The sequence below is a fragment of the Gnatocerus cornutus genome, chromosome 1 (assembly GCF_029298725.1).
Source record: "Gnatocerus cornutus isolate USDA-ARS CGAHR chromosome 1, icGnaCorn1.1, whole genome shotgun sequence".
NCBI lineage: Eukaryota > Metazoa > Arthropoda > Insecta > Coleoptera > Tenebrionidae > Gnatocerus > Gnatocerus cornutus.
This window is the reverse complement of record NC_142233.1, coordinates 30857627-30880906: the sequence shown is the minus strand read 5'-3', so window position 1 is coordinate 30880906 and position 23280 is coordinate 30857627. Positions and strand designations below refer to the sequence as shown.

Here is a 23280-nt window from a genome sequence, read left to right as displayed (position 1 = left end):
CCTGTTCTCATTCCACCAACAGCAACCCCCACCCTGTCAACCCCCGACGGACAACTTTTTATGTTGTGTATACTAAAGCAGAAGGGTCGTGCTGAATTCGCTTAAAGCGATAGACTGTTGTTGCAAACTTCATTTTTTGACGGAGAGGTGCCGAATTGGGACGTTTTATCTTTATATGAAATGGTCAATAAATGGAAGTTCGACTGGGCAAGAGTCACATGTTTTTAGCTCGTTTAAATTTCATGGTTCAATTGCCACACTTGAGATGTATTGTTGTATGTACATATTAACTATTTGTTGATGCTCAAGTATCCGTAATTACCACAGAAGTCACAGATCAACGAGGTTCAGTTCAAAAGAGTTCATTGTTATTAAACAATCTATTTTGGTGTTACAATGTGTGCATCCGTTTATAAATAAGTGACACTATGACGTCACATTACAAGGGTTAAATGATCAAATCAAGCTGGGAATTTCACTTGAGGCGCACAATTTCAAATTTCCCGCCTTGGAATCTTCGGTTAACACATGACATTTTAGTTTTATTAACCGCGAAATTTTAAAATTCCCAAACAACATTAGAAATCGGAGTTAAATACAATAATTTTACTAAAATAGCTGTGAATAATCACCGGCGTTATTAATTTCTAATCTAAAAAATAAAACCGGATCTGTGTACCACGCGATACAAATTAACAGAGCTTAACTAAGTGATAATTGTCCACATAACGAAACGGAGAATTAGCAATTGAGATGGTTTTATAATGGTCGACCGGATTTCATAAAAAGCAATATAATGTGAAGTAAAGGACGCAAATAGAATTCGGAACAAAAAATTACCACTCATTTTTGCACTATCATCCCTTCCTGCAATTATCCGCCCCATCAATTCAATTTTATAACAAATTTAAATGAAAATAAAACCTGCTCCGAAATGAAACAATACTTCTTGAATACCTATAAAGTTCCAGCAACCCTTAGTGCATTGTTCCCTGTATGCAGCTATGGTAGAGAATGTGAGGGCCGGTGGACCCATAACAGAAAGGGTGTAATTTATATGCCGAGGGCTAGGTTACCCCTGCTCGCCACCATCAATCATTGTGGCGCTGCAGTGGGTGTCTCAGAGAGGGTGCGGAACGCCCCTAGTATGCAAGTGCAGCAGTGGACACTCTTTAATTACTTACCTTGTAGCAAGTGGTTCGAATGTTCCGAGAGGCTTTTTTCGTTCTGCCTATTAAACTGTCTCGCGTTGTTTTCGCTAGAATTTATAAAAATTATAGTTTTCGAACCAAACTGCTTGCCGCAAATCCTAATTCCATATAATTTTCTCTTTAAGGTGTACTTTGGTCTACCTGCTCGAGGGACGTGCCCCAAATCGGATCTATTCTAACCCAAAATTTTCCGCGAATACCACGATATTAATTTCTGGCGTAATTATAGGAATTTCTTTGTCAATCTGTTGTTTTGCTTTCATTTCAAAACACATGATCACATCTCTTGCATTTTCCAGGAGACCCATTTACTCAATGCTGAATCTGAGAAAAATGCGATGGACCACTTGTGAGATGTAATTGCATCATTGTACATCTAAAGTCACAGTTCTTTGAACAATTAAGCAATTAAGAGCGGAAAGAATTGCGTTAGTTATTATTTTAACTGGAATTTCTTAGGCACCATGTATGGTGGAAAGTCTTATTTTGCCGATAGAAGCAATTGATTAATGCAAGGTGTAAAATTTGCATTAGCAGAGACATTAATAAGGTACTTTAACCCGCATTGCTGCAAATTATTGTTCATTAAAAATGTTTTTTGAGAATCGATGCGGGTGGATGTAAAGATCTTCTAGAAGCTACTTTTTTCCGGTTTATACTCGTATGGTGGTCGAAAATTTTCCAGTTATCCCTTTTTTGATTAATTTTGGCGTAAAAACAAAATCTTATGCATATTTACGAATTTAATCTGTTTTCTTAAGAAACTGCATATTTGGCATATAGTTACGCAAAAAAAACAATCAAAAATAGAATCTAAAAAGTTCAAGAAAATAAAAAAGTCCACATTATTGAATTTAAAGGCGGTTTGACACGATCATATTTTTTCTCAAATTTTTACGAATAAAAATTTTTTTCTTTCAAGTTCAAGGTCTGTCACAAAATAAATGTAGAAAATTTTTTCCTGTTTGCTAACCTCCAAAATCAGCGGTTTGGGAATTTATTCTCGTCACTTGGCGCATTGTTACTGGGCAGAATTGTGAAATTATTTGTGAATTTTTGCAAAAATATTTTCTTCAGTTTCGCTGTTTGCCACGAGAATATTTGTTTGAAAATAAATTCTCAAATTTTTAGGAATTAGAGAAAACATTTGACCGTGTCAAACCGCTTTTTATAGAGAGAAAAAAATCAGAATATGTAGGTTCTTACTCCCAGAAACGGGAAAATAAAATAATCTGGAAATAATAAAAAAGAATTCGCATCATCAACTTCGAAGATTTGAGTAATTCCAAATATGTAATACGAAAAATCCACACCAAACTGAAAGAATTTTGAAAAGCAAAAAAATTTTAAAAATCTTGGAAGATTAACGAAGCAAAAAATCTGAATGAAATGAAATAGTTACGCATCTAAAGGATATCCGGAGCATTTATAGAATCTAAAGAAACTATTGGTTGTATATGTATAAAAAAATCGCTATTGAGAGCTATTTGTAAGAAAGAATTTAAAGGATCCAAATACGCCAAAAAATCCAGAGAATCGTGGATAATAATATAACAATTTCCGATACTCCAAAGTTCCCAAAATTTTAATAGCAAGTGAAGAACTGTCAAGTGGGATCGAGGATTTAAAGAGTCTTAAAGAATTTGAACGTTCCGAAGGATCAAAAGAATCAAACAGATTGTTTAAACATCTAAATATTCTAAAATATTTAAGAAAGGATGTAAAAGATTTAAAGAAAAAAATGGAAAAAAATATTTTGCTTATCTTTCATTAATTCTATGCATTAAAACGGTCGTATTTTCGTTAATATTGTTCCATATTTTCCGCCCTTTAGCTCTTTGGCGCCCTAAAAATCAAAAGTGTGAAATTTGGAGTTGATTTTACCCTGTTTATTATCATGTGCCCCCCTTTCAAAAAAATACTGTATTAATATTTGTTTAAAATTACAGCCCTTCCTTTCCCTCCAAACAACTTTTCAATAAACACGACCGAAAGTTTGCAGTGTTCGTAAAAATAGGTAAATGAACGCTTTTATGAAACAATAAAAGACAAAATCAAACATCACTTTTACCTCGGCAAAAATTCGTATAAAAACTGCGAGATGCCAATATTACCAGTGCATAGTCACCCTATAATTCTGGTCGTGCAGAAATACATCTCGTTCAACTGGCGCCATCCCCTTTAACAGCGAGTGCAAGCAAGACGGTCTTACACCGGGTCTCCATGAGGGGGACGAAGACTTCCGTTTAAAGGGTTGAAAAACCGAGAGAGATAACGGATATTACGAAACAAGGACGGGCAGTGCGCTTTAACAGCACGAGCAGGACAAAGTTAGATTTATAGGATGGAACGAGAGGGTACGAGGAGGAAAAACCTACGCGTCCAATATACGGGTTGGGGCAGGAGGGAAATAACGCAAAATATTCGCAAAAGCGCTGCAACGAGAAGCGAAATTATTTAAACAATTAAAAGGGGAATAGTTCGGAAAAGTTCAAGAAAGGGGGAAAATTACTCGATTGTAGGCTCAGAGAAAAAAGTTGTGTTGGTAGTCCTGCTCGATATGTTCCTATTTTCACGCATATTAATTAATAAAAAGAGGTAAGTGGAAAATGACGTTTAACATGGAATAATGGGTGTGGAACAGAGCCTCAACAAATAATGAACAAAGTGAAAAATACCTGTTAAAATTAATGTACACTGTAAAAACCAAGTAATAAATAACCGAAACCGCAATTAATTTTCGGGATATTTCACGGCTTGATAACACTATTTTGTTTTAACATAAAACATCCCAAAAATGTAATTCGGGAAATATGGAATCCTGGTGGTTACATAACAAAACCAAAACTAACCAAAATAGTTTTAGGCGTGGTGATTTATCTTTCTTTAGGTTGTCACCAGATCTTTTTAAGTAACGAATAGGTACTGGAAGGATAATTTAGCGATTCTTATTCGCGCCTTCCGATATGTGTTGTTAACCTCAACATTTCTTCAAGTTGACGTTTAATCAAACGCAAATTGTCATATTTTAGGTGCAATGTTTAAAAAATTTAAACTTTGTAATTCTTTTCGTATTGGCATTGTCCGAGAGTTGGACTTTTGTATATAGCTTACTTACTGTGTTCCACCTCCAAGACATAAACCAACCAAGTTTCCCTCAAAGTGTCTTTATAATCAAAAGTTGTACACCTTACAAGGAAAACTATCGCCAAGTTAGAGCCGTAGACAACTCCAACAATGCAAGCAAAGTATTACATATTCTACAACAAGTAATGCAATGTAAACATCATTTAAATGGATGTATTTGCTGCTTTGGTAATGCAGAAATCCAGTGTTGTGTAAATCTAGATAATATTTACATAGCATGATTTGTCGTTTGTTTTATTAACAGAAATGCTATTATTCCATATCGTTCATATTAGTTCTAGATATACAAATTTAGTTGCAGAAATGATCTTCGAATCGAGATCTTTATTAAACAAACATTGGACAACTAACAATTCAACAACCCCCAGCGCCAAAAACAATTACCGTTAAACAAAAATTATTCATTTTCCAACGTATGGTAAAACTGAGCCAAGGCAAAATTAAAACAGAATTTAGTGCATATAAGCTAAGAAAATTTAATCCCGCTATAGTCTATCGCTTTAAGGCCGCAACGAACCGAATGAATCGTGGGCGTATTTAGCATTGCTACATCGTCCTTCGACGCACTGGTCCACTGGGCCTCCCCTGGAGCCTTATCAGACCGCTCGAGGTGCTGGGCCGCCGTATTCCCACCCCCTTATATATGATGCTATATATTCTTGCTACAGATATTCCCTCACCCAGCACCATGGCTTGCGAGGCTACTTGCAAATATTGCAAAATTATTGATCGGTAATGGCAGCATTTTGCGCATAAAGATGGGTTTGGAAATTGACAAACAATAGATACCCAGAAGGCTGGGAAATTGTTTTAAGAAAATGGGTTGCAGCTCTGCAGAAGTGTCAACGATTTCAATATATTTTCAAGACCATTTTAGAAACCTACCGTAGATCGATATTCTTCGAAATTAATCAATTTTTTTAATTACTCGTTTAGCTCACGTTATGTGTAAGCAGGCTTTGAAAATTTCGGAACGTTGGTTGGGAATTTGACAGTTTGACGGAGCTGCCAACGTTAAAAAATTCAGAGCCTCCTATTTGCTCAAGGTTTTACAATTGAAAGTGCTCATTAAAGGTAGATTTGTATCATTTTGTCTGTTTGAACCTGCTGCGAAATCTTTAATGAGGCAAAAATGAAAGCAGTCTAAATTAAAATCGGTTCGATAGACTTCATTAATGTAAACTCATAAAAAAAAGTAAACAGTGGTAATTAAACTACACTTTAATAAATTAGTTGTTATTAAAGAGGCACAATAAAGCATTAAAAGAGGTAATAATGTAGTTGTGGAGCAGTCATTCCGGGTATTGATTTCATTGTTCATCAATGGATTAACAGTGTGAAAGAAATACTTACTGTAAAATAAAATTCTCATTATTTCACAATTGGCGCTTTTGTAGCAAGACGGATATTGAAATTAGGGTTGGATTAAAATAGAAAACTGCGAATTTATTCATCAGTTAATCACACACCATTTCCATCAACATACACAACTTCACCCATAAATACATCAACAATGAGCAACAATTTATAATACAAATTACCTATTTAAAATAATATTAGATAATATAAATGCATTTAATGCGGGTATATAAAGGCTAAGTCCTTTGCAGCCTTTCCCTGGAAAAGTCTTTAGAACCGAACCGCCTAGAATGAACAACTGTTGGTAAGGGCAGTGACAGCTAGGAATCAAGTACTCTACACCATCTTCGACGAGTTTCCATCTTCCGAACGAAATCCATAAACAAATACATGCGTGACCTCAAGAGTCATTGTCCGCCGAGTCACTGACATGGCGTGGAGTGCGTGTACACCACCGCAACCCTTTGGGGCTCACCGCGCGTCCATGCTAGACTCTGATTGCGAGCCGTGATCAGAAGAACTCGAACTAGAAATCGTCTCCGTGGACTTCATCTTCGGCTTGTATTCTGTGATGATGACAGTGACACTGTTGACGGTAACTTCGCGGGTCTGCGCCGTACTCCGGTCGACGTTCTTGAGTCTTGGTGGATGGCGGCGTTTTTTCAACGACTTCTTATCCTTTTTTTCGCGTTTTTGGTTGCTGGTGGCGGGCAGAAATTGCGTGGCCACCTGCTGAGCCACCAGCTGCGGGTTTATGCGGGGTTTGCGCGTCGAAGTGCCCTTGCGAACGTCACACATAAGGCATTTGAAAGCTTCCGCGGTGTTTCGAAATGTACACACACTACAATCCCAGAAATTGTCTTCTAACACCTTCGCCTGACGTTTTGCTCGGCGAATTGGACTTTTCTTGTGATCCATCGCGGGCAATAACACTAAAACTTTACTTTTTCGACACTATCTGACATCTAATACACACATGCGACGCCATGTTGGGTTTTGACAGACACTTTGACATTCCGCGCATGAGTCAGAAGAAGGTGGCAGCACTGGTGCGCTTTCCGCACCGAAGCTCATTCTTTAGATGCGGCTTTGTTCTTGTAAGAACATCGAAGAATCAGCTGATAAGTAATTGACGTAATTTTAATTATTCACACTAAAAATGGGAGTTGTTCAACCCCAGTTATGGGGAGTTGCTTCACTTTTTGTTGGCATCTCTGAAATTTTCGAGATTTCAAATTACAAGCGCAAGTTTTGAAATTGGATAAACTAAAAGTTATTTTGCGGTTTAGCGTGACTAATTTTCCTCGGAAAAACTGAAAAATGACCTTTACACGTCCTAATTCTAGCAAAATTCGTGGAGAATCATAAAACGGCCTCAAATTTCTTGCGCTCGCAATATTATTTTATTTACTGTTTTTGCATGACGCTGTTGACTGACATTAGACAATAAATCTCAGGAAATTCCTATTTATATTCATTATCCACAAACATAAATTACCCAAGAAAAATGTTGGTCGAAATTATGATAGATTTCGCTGCGATAGTAGCAAAATAAACAATCTACTTAAAAATAAATTAAAACTATACCATAGGGGAAGGAAAGGTAAAGTGCCCCAGTTTCCTTCTATTTTAACTAGAAATTGATAGCGTTTCTCATATGATTACGTGTAATTCTAAAAATACTCTCCATCTTACGCATCCCCTGCTTTATGAAGCATTATAAAAGGCATTTCCTAATACACCAGTACAAAACAAGGACTCTTGGCTGGCGCATTCATGGCAAAGTTTTGACTGACAGCTACGCAAGAGAGCTTACACTATAGAATAGCGGATTCACGTCTTTGTTGGGTCGAGCCACCCAACCACACAACTTTATTCCTTAACACACTAGCGCAAAAGTTCCTTTGTTGCCTAAAATCTGTAACAGACCATTGGAACATTTTTCTAAATGGAAAAGCAGGTAAGGAATAAAATATAAAGATTCTACAATTCTTACAACTAGTTTTCGAAGAAACTGGTCTGCGGTTCGGCCACCCTAAAGCGTTGCACTCTACTGCCTCGGGATATTATAGCGGTTTCTGTTTGTAGTTTATCGTAGTTTATTAACCATTACTAATTGCCACAGTTAGCACCTTATCAAATATTGTAAACAATTCAAATCAAATGAGGGTGAAACCAAATATCTATTATTACTTGTTACATTTTTATTGTTCGTCCTGATAACAATGAATTAGTTACGGAAACTAATCAGCACGTTGGTGATAAGTTCACACTGAAAACGTAATTTAATATTTCAAGATGAAATGTCAATTAATCAAGAAATAGAATGGCTCTTTGAATAATTAACACCTGTCAAACTCTGATCGTGATCTGGAGCTGTAGGGTTCCAATTTTTTCCACGATTTCCCAGAATTATCCAAAGATAAATAAGTAAGGATGGACGCACTGTCACTTCTGAAACAAGAATTTTTTGTCACGTCCTGCAAAGGGTATAAAAATGATTGAACGAAAAAATAGCTAAAAGATAAAAACGGCATCCTGAATCTTGCATTTTGTTGTGTTGGTCGCACTGGTATCGATTATAATGTTTCATTACTATAGTTCATACAGTGAGAGTTTGAATGACAGAAAAGTCACTAAATCTACGCAATAAAAAGTGTACCATACGCGCGAAATTTAAAATAACAAAATAACCCTAGTTACTGACAATCCTGTCAACAGAATATTTTCCTGCAGAAATCGGAAGGAAGAAAGTCAGAAATTTATGATTAAAATCAATTTCGCAATACACACCAAACAACCGGAAAAACTTTGTTTCACACTGCTAAAAATTAATTAGGCAAGACTGGTCAGCACTCATGGGAGACGCAGCTGTAGACAATATTCCTTCAATCATTGTAACACTAGAGTCAGATTCAGAAGATGAAATCGAAAAAAACTAATTGAATCTGATTAGGAGCTCTGATGATTTTCTTCTTTTTCCTTTGGAAAATAACTATTTACCTTTAATGACAAACTAAAAACTGTCATTTTGATGACATCTGTTTTACAAGCCATTGCACTATAAAAGTTATAACCTTAGTTACACAGCCCAAAAATAAAAGTTACTAAATTTAGTTACTTCTAGCGAACGTGAATCATTAATACTATACATATCGATGGAACTGTCAAAGTGACAAACAAGGTTACCAATAGTTTTAACATTTCAAAGTCTCTTCTAAAATCTAGATGTCAAATGCAAAATTATAAAATATAGAAATGCTTTTACAAAGTAGCAGAAGTTCCCAAAACTAAAAAACTTTTTTTCTCCAAACGTCACAAAATGTTACTATTTTTTAATTGTTTTTAAACAATATAAAATTTTCTGCCTAGGCAGAAAAAGTACTATTTGAGACTTCCATTTTGAATGGCACTTATACAATCTCAACTTTGAAACTCTTTGAAACCAATATTTTTAACAGTAAATGGCATGTTTATAGTTTAATTTGCGTTTACTCATTATCGGTCGTGGAACTGAATCTTTCGTTTGAAGAAAAAGTAGTTCTTATTTGTTATTTAGCCGAAAAGTGGATTATGCTGTCTCGCAATTTTGAATACGCTCCACTGCGCTAGGTTTGGCGCTTCGTCTTGCTACTGCAATTTAATCGCTTCGACAAAAAGTACCACTTTTCTGCCGGATAACAAAATTTACTAACATTTGTAAAATTCTTAAAAATAAAAATTACTTGAAAAGCGTCTAGTATCTAGGTAAAGGATCTGTCAAAGATTGAAAATCAACAAAATCTACAGAATTCAGAAAACAAAACATGAAGAATCTTTGAACTCCTGAAAGTACAAATCCTGAAATCACAAACTAAGCAAAAAGTCGTCAAAAATTAGTTTAAAAACACAAGCTAAAAGACCTCGCCGTGTTTAATCAAGAAAAAAAAGGGTGCTTGAACTACTAAAAGTATCTGGAAAATTTCAAAGCTCTGGAAACTTTTCAGTCAAAAAACTTTTAAAGATGTAAGTATAAAGTGATTTTTTTACTTCCAAATTTGTGACTTTACCTGTCCAGCTGGATATTTCAAAATCTTCGAAAAATTCTTTAAATTTACTTCGATTTTTCAGCAATTTTTTTGGAAACATTAGAACTCGTCTGATCATATTTTACCTTGCACAGTATTTAAGAAATTTAGTTTGAAATTTAAAAGAAATCAGTTGACTATTATGTAGAACTTGCTTTCTAGTTCAATTAAAATTTGAATAACCCCATTGCTGTTTACCTAGTTAAACACCGATGATGGTAAATCCAACAAAAGACCCCACTGATCTCCAAGTAATTAATTAACACCATGTACATCATATTAAATTCTCCACCTCCGAGTCCTCTACAATTCCCTTTCATCATGCTCCATCGACAGCCCTGGAAATTGCACAATTGCCGAAAAATCCGAGATCAAAGTAGATTTGTAGTTGCAACAACTGTTATTGAGTAAACCAGGCAAAAAGTCTGAACGCAAAACACGACGAAGGTTACGGTAGAAAGCTGCAGAATGACGCAACCATGAACAGTTGGGGTTTTGGGCCTTGAACAACACGAAGTATACGCTGCATTGCGTGTCACAGGTTGATGGCGGTGCGCTGGCACATGCATCGGTGGCGGCAGCGGCGGTTGCCTGCCTCCAACTTGCACGATACACGCCGCCAATATCCTGTTCGACCGACACATGAATTTAAATTGTTGCACGACTTGGCCTGTATCCTGCGTTGGTAGGACTGTCTCTTTGTCAGGTTGTCACAGGACTACCAACGCGACTGTTTCACGTTTTGGCTGAATAGTTGGTCGGTAAAAATGTAGAATTTTATGCTCCACAAACGGAACCTGTACATTTCCTGTGTGTCTCTACTTTACAAAATTAATTTTGAGCTGGTGTGGCTCAGAATCTGGTCCTTTTGATCAGAACTTTGTTCTGGGATCCCACCCATCTTCGCCAAAACCCATGTAAATGTCACCGATGATAGACTGTGGGGGAGTGCCTTGTGCATTTCCCAGAACTCACATAAAAACGCTAGTAAAATGCACTTTTCTGCCGCAACACGGCGGATTTTATCTCTCTATCTTAGCATATCTCCAGTATTTAAATCACGGAAGTTGATATAGCTCACATATCCATACATAACTGTGTATTGCTATAATGTAGTGATCGTATTATTATGTACACCCACCTTAAACCAAGATATCTACAATTATGCAATTACGGTACCCATATCCCAACTGCAAGACATGTAACGCGTAAAATAACTCATAAATTATACTTTGTGATTTTATCTTACGCTCATTGACCAGAAATACAACATAAAACTTGTAATTATTTCAAAAGTGCTGTTTAAACGATATTGAAAAGTCGTAATAGAACTGTGGATTAGTATTTACTTACATTTTCATTTACTAGTTATCAAAATTCAATAATGATGGCAAATTGGCAAGTAGTAAAGATTTTATTGTTGTCGTTGATGGTTATTAAGACGAACTTATTGCTCAGATACAAGTTAGCTTGTGCAATAAAAATTCAAGATTAATGTTAATTTATGGAATCAGCCACTGTTACTAACTTAACTGCGTAAGCTCAGTTAGAACAATTATAGAGATAAAAAGAGAATATTAATAGTAGTAGCTTTAATAGAACCTTGGCTTTGAACTCCTCTAGACATCTATGCTTGGGTATAATAGCGGTTTTAATGCATTTTATGCTCGTTGAAATATTCAACAACAAAAAGAAGACGCTAAATATGGAACAAATTCATTTAAATTGCATTAGTTAACTTCATCACTTCTATTTTTTCGTTTTGCGCCACGAATAAAAACAAGGAATAAATAATGAGATTCTTTAATATCATACAAAAATATAACAATCAAACAAAATAATTTCCTCCCTTCTCAAGCTTTCATAAAACTCTCCCCATTGGAATACGTCTGTAAAATGCTCATCAACTGAAGCCGCACCTCCAAATTAACATCATCTGGTAGCTTTTCCATGAACGGTAAAAGCGACAGAAGAAACTTCTTATTTCCCATTCGATCGTCAGCTTTGTCTTCTTTTTGGATTTTGACAAGTTCTGTCAGAATTGCGGATAAACGCTCCTCGGAACGTCGCGATGCGTCTTCTCCAGACTTCGAAGTGTTTGCTTCAAACATGTCTTGGTCTGTTTGGACTGTATTGTTGTCTAAAGAAGAAAACTCGTCTATACTGTCATCATTCCTATCTTCCTGCAGATATATCGTGTTGGGACTGTAGGTACTGAAATGATTAGTGAAGAAAAATTTTGTGCTCTGCGTCGTACCTTTTTGTCACAGCTTCGAGGAAGGAGAGTTGGTCGTAAAAAACGTATTTCTTTCGATTTTTATTGATACCTCGCATTTGATCGTCTTTTTCTTGTTTTCTAACGCGGTTGTAACCATCGCGGAGAGATTTCCATTTCACTTGGACTTCTTTCACTACATCACGATCAATATTAAGGGGTGGACACACCAAAGCGACATTCCGCATTCAAATATGGCGCTTCAATCCTAACCTTCACTCATCACAATCACACCAACTAAACCTCACCTAAAGCCTCCTTCTCAGTACCCGTGGAACTCTCCCAAACCTCATTAAAAATCCCCTTGGCGATATCCTCCCAATGCGCCCTCCTTATATTCGCGTCAACGTTTCCATGGGATTTGCCGTCGTACAACGCCGGGCGTTTCTTTACTTCTTCGATTAACTTTTCAGAGGCGATATTACTCCGTAGCATTGCCATCAATAATGATGATCTTTTTACGTTAATATCGCGTAATTTGGCTAATAAATTTCTCGTCAAATGCACTGAGCTAAAGGTTGGCAACCTAGTGCTACTGCGCGCGCCGATTTACTTCTCCATTTTGTGCTGGCTTTCGGTTTCGTTGACGACGTCGCTCGAAGTGGGCGCAGCCTTACGAAGAGCTGCGATACTGGGGGCGAAATTGGATGGATGTGTGCATATACGAGGGGCGGACAAAAAGTTGCCTCGAAGCGATATAGCTCCTTTTCTGTTTTAAGAATTCTATCTGGGATTCCCTCTAGTGAGCCCATTTTTTTCATGTTGGTAGCACTGTCATTGAGCGATTGTGACTGTTGGAACTCTCAAATTTCAAGGTCCGCTTTGGTTTCTTTTTTTTTATTTTGTACTAAAAACTCCTCACAATCCAAGGAGCTCCTGTCACAAAATCAGAAAATTTATAATAACTGGTTTTCCGATTTATCTTCATGAATGAGTTAGTGCAATCACTGGCACTGTTGTCTTCAGCAAAAGACGGTTATTAATGATCTCGAAAAATTAAGACGTAACTCTTTATCTCACGTATGTGTGATATAAAGAGAAGTAACGTTTTACTTTCTCTTTCTAAGAACGCTGCTTGAAGTAATCAATCTTCAGGTAATCACAAAAGGTAGATAAAACTTGTCATACTTGTCCTTAGCACTAAAAAACGGAATTGATTCTGATGACGTAATAGATAAAGCGAAAAACAAAACGTAAAGTATGAATAAACAAATTCGTCATCTCCCAGACGACCACCACATGTAACCTGGAATTTCCGCTCGGCATTCCCGCTGTGTTAACAATAGTTAACCCTAATCGATAGAAAGAATTCGTAACTTTCCCCGAAGTACAGTGAAACCCCCGTCCGACGATAAAAAAACTACAGTGAAACCTTTGTAAGGGAACACCCGCTTGTATAGCACACTAGATTTCAATTAGGGTGCTCACATTTCGCAGGCAATCTTGATAAAAGTGTGTACACGCGATTTCTTTTTACTGTCAGACTTCCACCGCCACCTCCGAACCGATTTAATTTTTAATTAAAAATATCATAATATACTGGTTTGAATGCCTCCGACCTCTGAAATAAACTCGCCCGAAAAGGTCTTTCCCCGCTACAACGAAAAAACGCGATAAGTCCAGTCTTATCTCTTATCAAGTCGCCATTATCGCCCGCTCTCTGGCCTTTTCGCGGCCGCCTTATCACGTATGAAATGTCGGAACGGAGCCTGGCGGCACAGGTCACGTGATCATTTTTATTTTCATAAGATATCCTGGTATCTGGTGGCCGCGTCTGGCCGACTTCACAATGCAGCAGTGACATGTCCCAGTTCGCCAGCGAAGCGTTGCACCCAGCGAACCCACTTCTCAACTTTACCATCGAGCTGGGCGGTTGTTCTGAGAGTTCGAGTTGCTCGTCCCTTCAAGGCTTGCGTGTGTGTGGGTTCGGTTTTTTTTCCTGTAGCGAAAATATTTTTAAATTTGAATACTCGTCGGGGATCAAGAAAATTTCGTTATAAATATGCAGGTTTATGGGCAACGGATATTTGGACAGGAATAATTGAGCGGTACACAGTGTATGCGGAGAAGAATCGACCAATAGCGTTTTAAAGCAGCATTGAAATAATAATATTGTCTAATGGCCAGTTATGCGTTAATAAGTTACCATCATATCGTTAATAGTCTTGCTTGACATTTATAACACAATGAAATGGCAGAATTATGACTGTATTTGAAGTTATCAACAAATTATTTACAAGAACTAATAGGGTTTTATTGAAGTAGCAGGCTCTGGATTTTTTTGTACATTTTAGAACTATATGTCAATTTAACCTGGAACTGTCACAGAGCTGCCAACCGACCTCAAATTCCAAAGCCTCCTTAGACACCTTTTATCAATAAAATCCTGAAATAATCAATCACAGTAAAATTGGGTCCATTTTAAATATTTACGAACCAATCGATAAACGAGAGACAACTTTATTCATTGCCCAGCTGCAGAAAAACCGTTTTTTACTTAACTAACTGCAATAACATCCGCAAACTCTAATTAGATAATAGAACTTTTCGAAATGAGTGTAATTAAAAAACATGTGACACAGCGATCTAAATAAATGTCAACAGTCTAAACCAGCTTATTACACACATTCATAGTTGCAATTACAAAGTAAATTGAATATTGTCATAGGTCATTCTCTGGTTGCAAAAAATTTACATGGATATAAATGATAAACATTCAGAATTGGGTCAGGCTTTAAACATTCGTACCAAATCTTTAAAGTATGTAAACGTTATTTATTAAAAAGGTAAATTTCAAATGTCTCGGCTCATCGTCGATGTGGCTAACACGCCGACTGCTGCTTGGACTTGGAAGTGGTCCTTTGTAGTCGCTACAAAAGGACACTCTTCATTTATATGCAGTATTTCTCAGGTCAGATATAGCATGCTGGTGCCTTCTACAGTTGCACAGAGGATTTACGCAGAGGATTGTTATAGGCGAAAGTTGAGTGCTTCACTTGGGTTGCAGCTGTCAGCTATGGCATGCTACAGGCAGAAGAACCCTGGCCAATATATAGTAGTATAATTGGTTCATGGGATATTAACACTTGGAGAGTGAAACGAAGGTTTGAAATGCTCGAAGAAATATTTTTTTGGTTTTGGAAATTATTATAATTTATAACGTTTTACTGATTTGTAGAAAGATAATTTAAAAAAAAATATGCTAAATTATTAATAGCAACTGTAAAAATTTATACCAGTGACCGTTGTGACGGTGAACAAAAGCTGCCAATCTAAACTAGAAACAACAATAACAAGTTTATTACCTACTGTTTATCAATTTGTTGCTAATTTCACAAATTATTATTATTATCAAAAGTAAACGCTCGCGTTATATCAGATATTTCGCAGGATTTGCAGGATTTAAAAAATGTGGATAGTACAGTTGCGGCAGGTGGATTTCGCCCATTCTGTTTTTTTGACAGTAAAAAACTGTAAACTGGGCTTTACGAAATTCTAACTATATAAACCATTTGAGAAAAATTGATGTCAATAAAGTGACGACTACCGCGAATTTTTATGAATTGACGGATGGATTATGGAGGAAATTCACTGCTCGCACTGTACAAATCATTACCAATCTAAATTTTAAATTTGCCGCTTATTGCAAATCTGTTACAGAAAGTTTTTTTTATTATGTTCACAACAAGATTCTCAGCCTTTTAAATCTACGAACCGATTTTAACTTTGCAAATCCATTCGGATTCTCAAGTTATTAAAGATTAAATTTAAAATATTTCTAGATTTGTAAATTATACAGGGTCCGGCAACACTTGTGTCCACCCCCAAAATCGTCTTTAATTTTAACGAGAAAATTTTGAAAATTTGCATACGCTCACAGTTGACAAAGCTCTAGAAGCTAACGCAAAAATTTGTTTTTTATCACTCATAGTTTTGGCGTCGCGACGCCTTAAAAATCTAATTTTTAGGTAATTGTGAGGTCTTGTGATATCAACCCCTAATTTAATTTTTTTTCAATATAAATGTTTTAAAAATATCTCAGTTGTTATTTTAAATTTTATGCAAATTGTCTTCAAAATTTGAGAAAAAAATGCTGTTTTATCAAGTTAGTTTCCAATTTCATTACGTCAAAATTGGGAACTACGTTTACACCGGTCTGTCAACATCTTGTGTCACAAATGACATCTATCCTTTGGCTCGCTTTAGATTGTAACAAAAGTCTTACTTGGTGAAATTGTGGCTTTTTTCAATGTTAATTAATGATTTCTGGTGTCCATAAAGTGCAACATGCCCGTGTTAATCAAAATTAACTTTTATAAGAGTGAATGAAGTGACTTGTGAAATTTTGGTGTAAACGTAGTTTGCCGCTGCGCTGTCATAATTTTGAAAACTAACTTGATAAAACAGCGTTTTTTTCGCAAATTTTAAACACAATTTGCATTAGATTTAAAATAAAAACTCAGATGTTTCTATTACAGTTATGTTGAAAAAAAATTGAATTTTCGAATATTTCCGCAAAAACTCAAAAATTGCTAAAAATTATACTTCTTAGGCGTCGCGACGCCAACCAAACTGTGATAAAAAATAAATTTTTGCGTCAGCTTCTAGAGCTTTGTCAACTATGAGCGTACCCAAATTTTCAAAATTGTAACTTTAAAATTAAAGACGATTTTGGGGGTGGACACAAGTGTTGCCGGACCCTGTATTAGAGAAGTTAATTATTGTCACGTTTTACGGTTGACATTTTGTTTAATTCTCAGCTTCTCAAATTCACAAATTTTGTCCTGGTGTTCAGCTTTACCCTAATTTTTGTCAGCGGCAACCCCATTTTAGAGAATAATTTTCAAATTTCAAAACGTGATTGGCGTATAAGTCGTATTAGTTTTTTTTAAGTGACATTAAATGAGAATAGATATATTTTAAATCTCACATTTTTCAAATTTTTGGAGACTCCTCATTTAGTAATTTCAACTTTCTAAATATGTCCACAAATCTACAGGTGCCTTACAACCGTCGCACTTCTTAATAGGAAATTTTTGCAACGGAATACCAACGTTCTGGGCCACCCTGTGCAATTAACGAAGTGTCAACAAAATTAATAAGAAGATTGAGTTTTCTTTTAAGATAGTGTTCACCATTCAAGCATGAAATTCGAAAATAAATTATCTTCAGTCATAACTACCATATTTTAGCTAACTCATTACTGTGAATTCAGGTCATATTGTATATGAGTTTACAAACCAGAAATGTAAAACTTAATTGGTCAATTATGGCTATGTCATACAAGCGTAAGATTTGATTGACGTCAAAAAGTGCCAAAATTTGAACTTATAAGAGCCTCAACTTAAAATCAACTGAAACGATAGTTTATGATTATTACGAATTGTCATTGTCAAAAACAGAGCTGCCATCTTAAAATTCCAAGGAAAAAAGTTCAGTTTTACATCATACACCGTATAAATAAAAACTGACGTCTCCTTACATCACAAAGCATAAGTAAAAAGGTATTTAGAGCGGATTGTTACAAATTTCATTCATAAATGAAGAAAAAACAAGTTTAGCAATACAGATATTTCAAAGCGATAAGAAAAACAATGACCGACGTGACATTTACACGAAATTGAGCTCTATTCTTGAGATTTTTACCATGGTATCGGAATACCATAAATGTTACCAAGACCAAGAGTATTTTTATTTATTAATCATATTCATAATATGACCTTGCCTTGCGCAGAACTTGTTTTCAATAGTCTTGTTACGTAAAGATTTTCCAGGTACACATTAAAGTGCTCTTACTTTTTCGTTAAATATGAAAGGAGGTTGATACTAATTTTCAGTTTTCAGCGCAATTTTAAATTAATGAATAAATTAGCGGTAATGCTCCGTAATTGTCACCAAATAAGTGTGAAAGTTCTGTGATATACCTAATTGATAATTTACTCGGTTCTATTGCCATAATTACATTATTAATTTATCATAACTTTCTGCTTTTTCTGGTTTTCTCTGGTAGAAATAGACGAACTTCACGTCTTGCTGTTTTTTGACTCTGCCAAGCTTTCAGTTAATTTAAATGCTGCATTATAGGCGTTCGTTTTGCTGCAAATGATAAGAGAAAACGTCAGCTTCGTAGTGGGAAATTGATCCTTGACACGGTTGCCGGCATGCGGAACCGTGTCGTCTTTTTTTGCAAAGATTTCGCCTTTGGCGAAGTGATGTTCATCGGAGGCCATTTTACGGTGAAATATGCAACTAGCTGTTAAATACTCGTATTTCTGATATTTTCAACTTGGTGGAGTACAGTTGAAATGAACCTGTTATCAGGTCTGGAGCCAGCGTGACGCTGTTTATACATTCTTAAGTACACAAGATAGGACGCCACTCGCCAGATTACAAAATTACATCGGATGGGACGCTTTATCAGTACTAGCAACGAGCTGTTATGTTGATATATGTTGTTAGGTTGTTTTATTGGGGAAAATGAGTTTTTTACGTTGGAACACTGCTTGCCAATATAAGGCTAAAATAACTGACCATTTTATTAAATCCCACTATAAACTAGACTACATTTTAGATCTTTTTGGGCGTTTGTATATGTAGTACCAATTAAATTCGTTTAATGTGCGGCGATCAATTTTCCTAATATAGTAATGAGAAGCTTCAATAAAGTAAACATCACCTTTTTCCTCTTTCGGTGTCAAAATTAGAATTTCAAATTTCGCGGCTTAAATTTTGCAATCTGACAGGTGCCACTTTAGGTTATATTAACCTCACTTCTCAGTGAGTGACTTTAAGTCAAATTCGGATTAGCAGTAAGGCGCGGCATTCAAAATTTTCCAAAAACAAAAAAGAGGAAAGTTTCGGTTGCATGGCCACTCCTTATGTAAATTTTTCATGAAAACAGTTTTAATGCCTTCGTTTATATTTATTTGTCCCTGGAATAAATGGATAAACCATGCCAATGATCTTAACTAAGCAAATATAGACCGAAGCATCCGCATTTTTCGTTTCTAGCTCCGCACGATTCCAGCATATCTCCTTTAGAGCGAAGCGGAGAAGCGTCAATATTCAACGAACGGTATCGGCTAGGCCTAGACTGAAATTTCAAAAGCAACTTGTCAAGTGTCAGGGAGTGGAAAGAGACAAATAATATCTGAGAGAGAGCGAACTGATCAGAGGCAAAATTCAGGTAACTTGCCGAAGCCAGGTAGAAAACCGTACGAGCTACAAAGAAATGATAGCGTGTATATTTTATACTTTGAGATTCTTTTAATTAACATCTTACGTACGAAAAAGTACAGAAAAACAAACGACGCAAATTTGTGCACTTTTTACTAGCCGTCTGATTCAAAGCAGGTTTTTCGACGCCGAGGCTGAATTTTTCTTGGAGTGGTATTTTATTTTTGGGAAGGTTTCCAAGAGAACCATTTTGTTGACGAGCTCGGGTTTCAAAGATGGATGAGAGGAAGTTTCAGGCATATTTTGTAAAGTGGACATGTTGAGATCTGTTTTCCGGGGTTTTGTGGCACAATTGTTCAGGGAAAAGATGGGCGAAGAAATTTTTGACAAATTCCGGGTGTTAGATTAAAGAGCCCGAAACTTTTTATGCTTAATTTTTCATAGCAGACAGTTCTGTTCTTTATCCCTGCTATTTATGTTTTCGTTTCGTTCGATTCAAATATTTGTGAGTTTATAAATCTCAAAATTACACATTACAGACGATTGTCTCGACGAGGCATAAACTTGAGAAAGTTATTTGTGTCCACTTTTTGTGAATTAATTTTGGATTTATGTATCGCGGATATTGGCACTTTCTATTAAAAACGCCAATTCTGTATTCATTTATCAATAATACCACCGATCGATGGGTCAAATCTTCAGTTTCTAGAAAGTTTGAAGTCATTTCGACTAGTGCAAAACAGTCAAAATACAAGAAGATTTTAGTTTTTTATTGCACTAGAAGCAAAATATGTAGATAAGCTTTTCGACTTTTACTAGTAAAATGCACAGATTCTAATGGAGGTTTGAATTCTATGCTTTCCGATGATAATAAACTATTTCCTGCCCTCATTATAATGTCCTAGCACCTGTTTATCATGGATCTAGTGTATTAAGAACAAATTAATTTTTTCGTTTACATTTACGTTCCTTTTTATTTTATTCCACGTAAGCTAGAAAATCAAAGAACTGAACAATAAATAATCAAATCTTCATAAGGAACTGTATTTTCATCCCCCATGTGTGGGAAGACCCTACCACTATACAAATGCCTTATGTACCACAATTTTGAACTTCCTCTGAAAAATGCAAAACTCTTAACCCAGCTTCAAAAATTTAAATTAAATGATAAAACTTTGAAAATATTTAAAATCTCGTTTTTCCGGATATTACCTTTGAGTGATGCAGTTTTTTCTTGCATGTGGGTAAAATTTGATTAATCAAACACCGTCTGATGTCCAAACAGGTTTTGCAATTTGAATTGCGTTCGTAAAACTGTTTGTTAAACATCTCAAAACAACATAAAACCTACTAAATGCCATTTTTATTCTACTTGATTAATTGATTATTTTGTGTAATTGTAAGCGTTATCGTCTCTCTTGATATTTATTTACATAATTAAAGATAAATGTGTGCAAATATTTTTAAAATGAGTTTTCTAGTGTCTAGAAAATTATCGTGTTCCAAATATAAATTCCAGATGGACAGCTTTATTATTTTCACTTAGAATTTTGATCTTTCTGACGTTCATTCTGAAATAAAAATGATAGTAAGAAATCATGTCTTTCGCTCACTTCGAAGATTATAATTTCAAAATGCATCTTAAGAATTTGCTAAGACAAATAATTGTAAATATTTTGTAATTTTCTTTGTTGACGTTGTCTGACAATTTGAGGGAAATTTTAAAGTGTCAACCAACAACAGTGCAGCCAAACTTAAAAAAACATTCGGCTCCTGGCTGAGGTCATATTTTTCAACTGGATGGTTAAATATTTACCAAAACGTTTCACAGCAATATTTTCAAGTTTGTGTAGAAGTAAAAAACTGTTCGAATTTCCATTTTTGATTCGTTTATACACCTGCAAAGCTTGAAACTTTTTCCATTTGCTAAAAATTCGAAAACCACAAATATGAAAGCAATTTTGAAGACCATTAGAAAAATATAATAGGTAGACCTATTTTTCATCGTTTCAGACAAACGCTTGATAATGTATCTGAACGCAGTAATGTAATTTTAACCACAAAGTGAAAAATAGTGGTTGAAAGACTAATCCTGAGGGCAAATTTCGCCGCTGAGCAGGTAAAAACTCAGGTATTTTATTATAAGAAACAAATAACCAAAGAACGAAGATTTCGTAGTGGAAACCATATTTCGTAGAAAAAACTTACCATAACTATAAACACAGAAAAATTGCGCGAAAAACACCGAAGCACCACCAGTTTTAATTTTAGATTTACTGTAACAAAGGAACGGTGCAACGGTGGAAAACCCACACCGAAACTGAAGGCAGTTCTTATGGATTTTTACCTAATCTGCCGGCAAGGTACAAAGAGCCAAACTACCTGAAACTTGTATAATCCTCTAAATTTTGAGTTATTCGTAGGTTTAAAATCTTGTCCAGCAATAAAACCTAGCAGGTTGGATTTCAAGAATTGCGGTATTTTCAACGGGGGATTAAAATTCCTGACGAAATTTTGTAGACACGGAAATCGGTAACAAGCGCAAAAGACATTACTTACAGGAAATAAAAACGGTTTTTTCGTTGTAGATCATATTCAGGCTGCAATAAGAACGAAAAAAGATTGGCAACTGGAAAAATATTCCAGTTCCAACACATAATTTCTGCTAATGCATGTGTTATTGAATTAATTCCATTCTTATCGATTATTGAACTTTGTATGCTGCATTTTTAACAAGTTTATCACCGCTTTGAGCTGATTCACGAACATTTTCCACACTGCTACCAACTTCTTCGAGTGTGATTATCAAAATTTTCTTTTCCCAACTTTGAATCTAATAGCTTCCGTTTGAAATATGATATTTTGTTTTCTTACACTCGTTATTTAAAATATTTTGAATCGTCGGCGGTGTATTACATTTTGCCCTATGTTATGGCTAAGTTGTTATTTTTAAACAGAGCACCTGCATAAATAACTGGGCTAAAAATGCCAAGACTAGAAGAAAGCACCGCTTAAACCCGGATACGTTTTATCATATCTTTCTTATTAAAAATAAAGTATAAAGTGCTGACTTTGTCCCCATGAAGGAACACCTTAAATTATTAATATAATTATTTGTATTCAAATCAGCATTGTACTCTTCCGACCAGTCATCGCAGTAAAATTTTTCATAATCGTTCCCATAGTCCCATTTCTGATTTAGCACAGGGTCGTCTTAGCCAACCGAATTTCTAACATTGCAAATTTTTTAATTATGTAAATGATGAGATAGCTCTCATTTCGAGCACATGCGCACGCAATTGGTTCATATTACAATGAATTTACGTCACATATTTTCATTGTTTTGCATTTGAAAGTGACTCATTGCAGTTGGGAGCGACGAGGAAATTTCGTCGTTGCGAAAAAATCCAATGCAACGTTTTTGTTACACACGTGGAAAGAGGCGGTTTAACATTTGTGGTGTATAATTTAAAATTTTATATTTCCTACATATTATGGGTTGCAGCCCAGAATAATGGATTCTTAAATAAGTACGTTTACATACGTGGTAGGTAGTCCATACATTGTATAGCCAGTGACCTGCACAATGAAGGTGAATTTATAAATAATTCAGTCACTTCCTGCGTTAGAAAAGTGCGTGAATGTAGTCTCCAATTACCTGAAATAGTAAATAACCGACTCACTTTAAAATAAATACTCGTGAAATTTGTTTAATAGGCGTTATGATGCGGTAATAAAATTAATTCGCCTTTGGTCCAATTGGCAGGGTTTCTCTCTCACTCTGTATATTAAACTTTGTCACAACTCTACACCTATAAACGAAAGTGAAGACATTTTATTAAATCGACAAAAATGCCAGTTTTCTGTGATCTTTTCCCAGCGTTTCTCGTTTGGAATTTACAATATTTTTTATCAATCCTGGTTCAAAAATTCGGGGAAAGTAAAATTAAATATTTCTAAAATATAAAATTATTTGATCGGTTTCAAATCGGACCATCAAAACCTCTTCAATTGAGTGGTGAGGGTGTGATAATATCCAAATTGT

General features: G+C 35.6%; 3 protein-coding genes across 5 annotated transcripts; all 3 read right to left on the bottom strand.

Moving 5' to 3' along the window:
- Positions 1–6018: 6018 nt before the first annotated feature.
- Positions 6019–6764, bottom strand: RYBP (ring and YY1 binding protein). The gene has a single exon (XM_088039273.1). It carries the CDS (start codon positions 6633–6635, stop codon positions 6189–6191), a length of 447 nt encoding a protein of 148 aa, XP_087895399.1. The 5' UTR covers positions 6636–6764; the 3' UTR covers positions 6019–6188.
- A 4812-nt stretch (positions 6765–11576) lies between these two features.
- LOC148181549 (uncharacterized) lies at positions 11577–12500 on the bottom strand. Of its 3 annotated transcripts, none has more exons than XM_088049622.1 (3): positions 12308–12500; positions 12042–12195; positions 11577–11998 (listed from the first exon to the last, which is right to left on the bottom strand). In XM_088049622.1, exons 1-3 carry the CDS (start codon positions 12498–12500, stop codon positions 11638–11640), a joined length of 708 nt encoding a protein of 235 aa, XP_087905748.1. In that variant the 3' UTR covers positions 11577–11637. The 3 variants fall into 3 exon arrangements, with proteins under 3 accessions (XP_087905748.1, XP_087905755.1, XP_087905759.1); XM_088049629.1 differs by having other exon boundaries at positions 11577–11989; XM_088049633.1 differs by having other exon boundaries at positions 12042–12259; positions 12308–12398.
- A 941-nt stretch (positions 12501–13441) lies between these two features.
- On the bottom strand, positions 13442–21856 carry LOC148181548 (uncharacterized). The gene is made up of 2 exons (XM_088049640.1): positions 21795–21856; positions 13442–13998 (listed from the first exon to the last, which is right to left on the bottom strand). Exon 2 carries the CDS (start codon positions 13918–13920, stop codon positions 13576–13578), a length of 345 nt encoding a protein of 114 aa, XP_087905766.1. The 5' UTR covers positions 13921–13998; positions 21795–21856; the 3' UTR covers positions 13442–13575.
- Positions 21857–23280: the final 1424 nt, after the last annotated feature.

Excerpts from the sequence above, each read along its gene's own strand:
- RYBP (XM_088039273.1), bottom strand. The coding sequence starts at position 6,635 with ATGGATCACAAGAAAAGTCCAATTCGCCGAGCAAAACGTCAGGCGAAG.
- LOC148181549 (XM_088049622.1), bottom strand. The coding sequence starts at position 12,500 with ATGGCAATGCTACGGAGTAATATCGCCTCTGAAAAGTTAATCGAAGAA. Across the intron at positions 12,196-12,307 it reads TACTGAGAAGGAGGCTTTAG|TGAAAGAAGTCCAAGTGAAA; the intron begins GTGAGGTTTAGT and ends ATCGTGATGTAG. Across the intron at positions 11,999-12,041 it reads CTCGAAGCTGTGACAAAAAG|TACCTACAGTCCCAACACGA; the intron begins GTACGACGCAGA and ends TAATCATTTCAG.
- LOC148181548 (XM_088049640.1), bottom strand. The coding sequence starts at position 13,920 with ATGGTAAAGTTGAGAAGTGGGTTCGCTGGGTGCAACGCTTCGCTGGCG.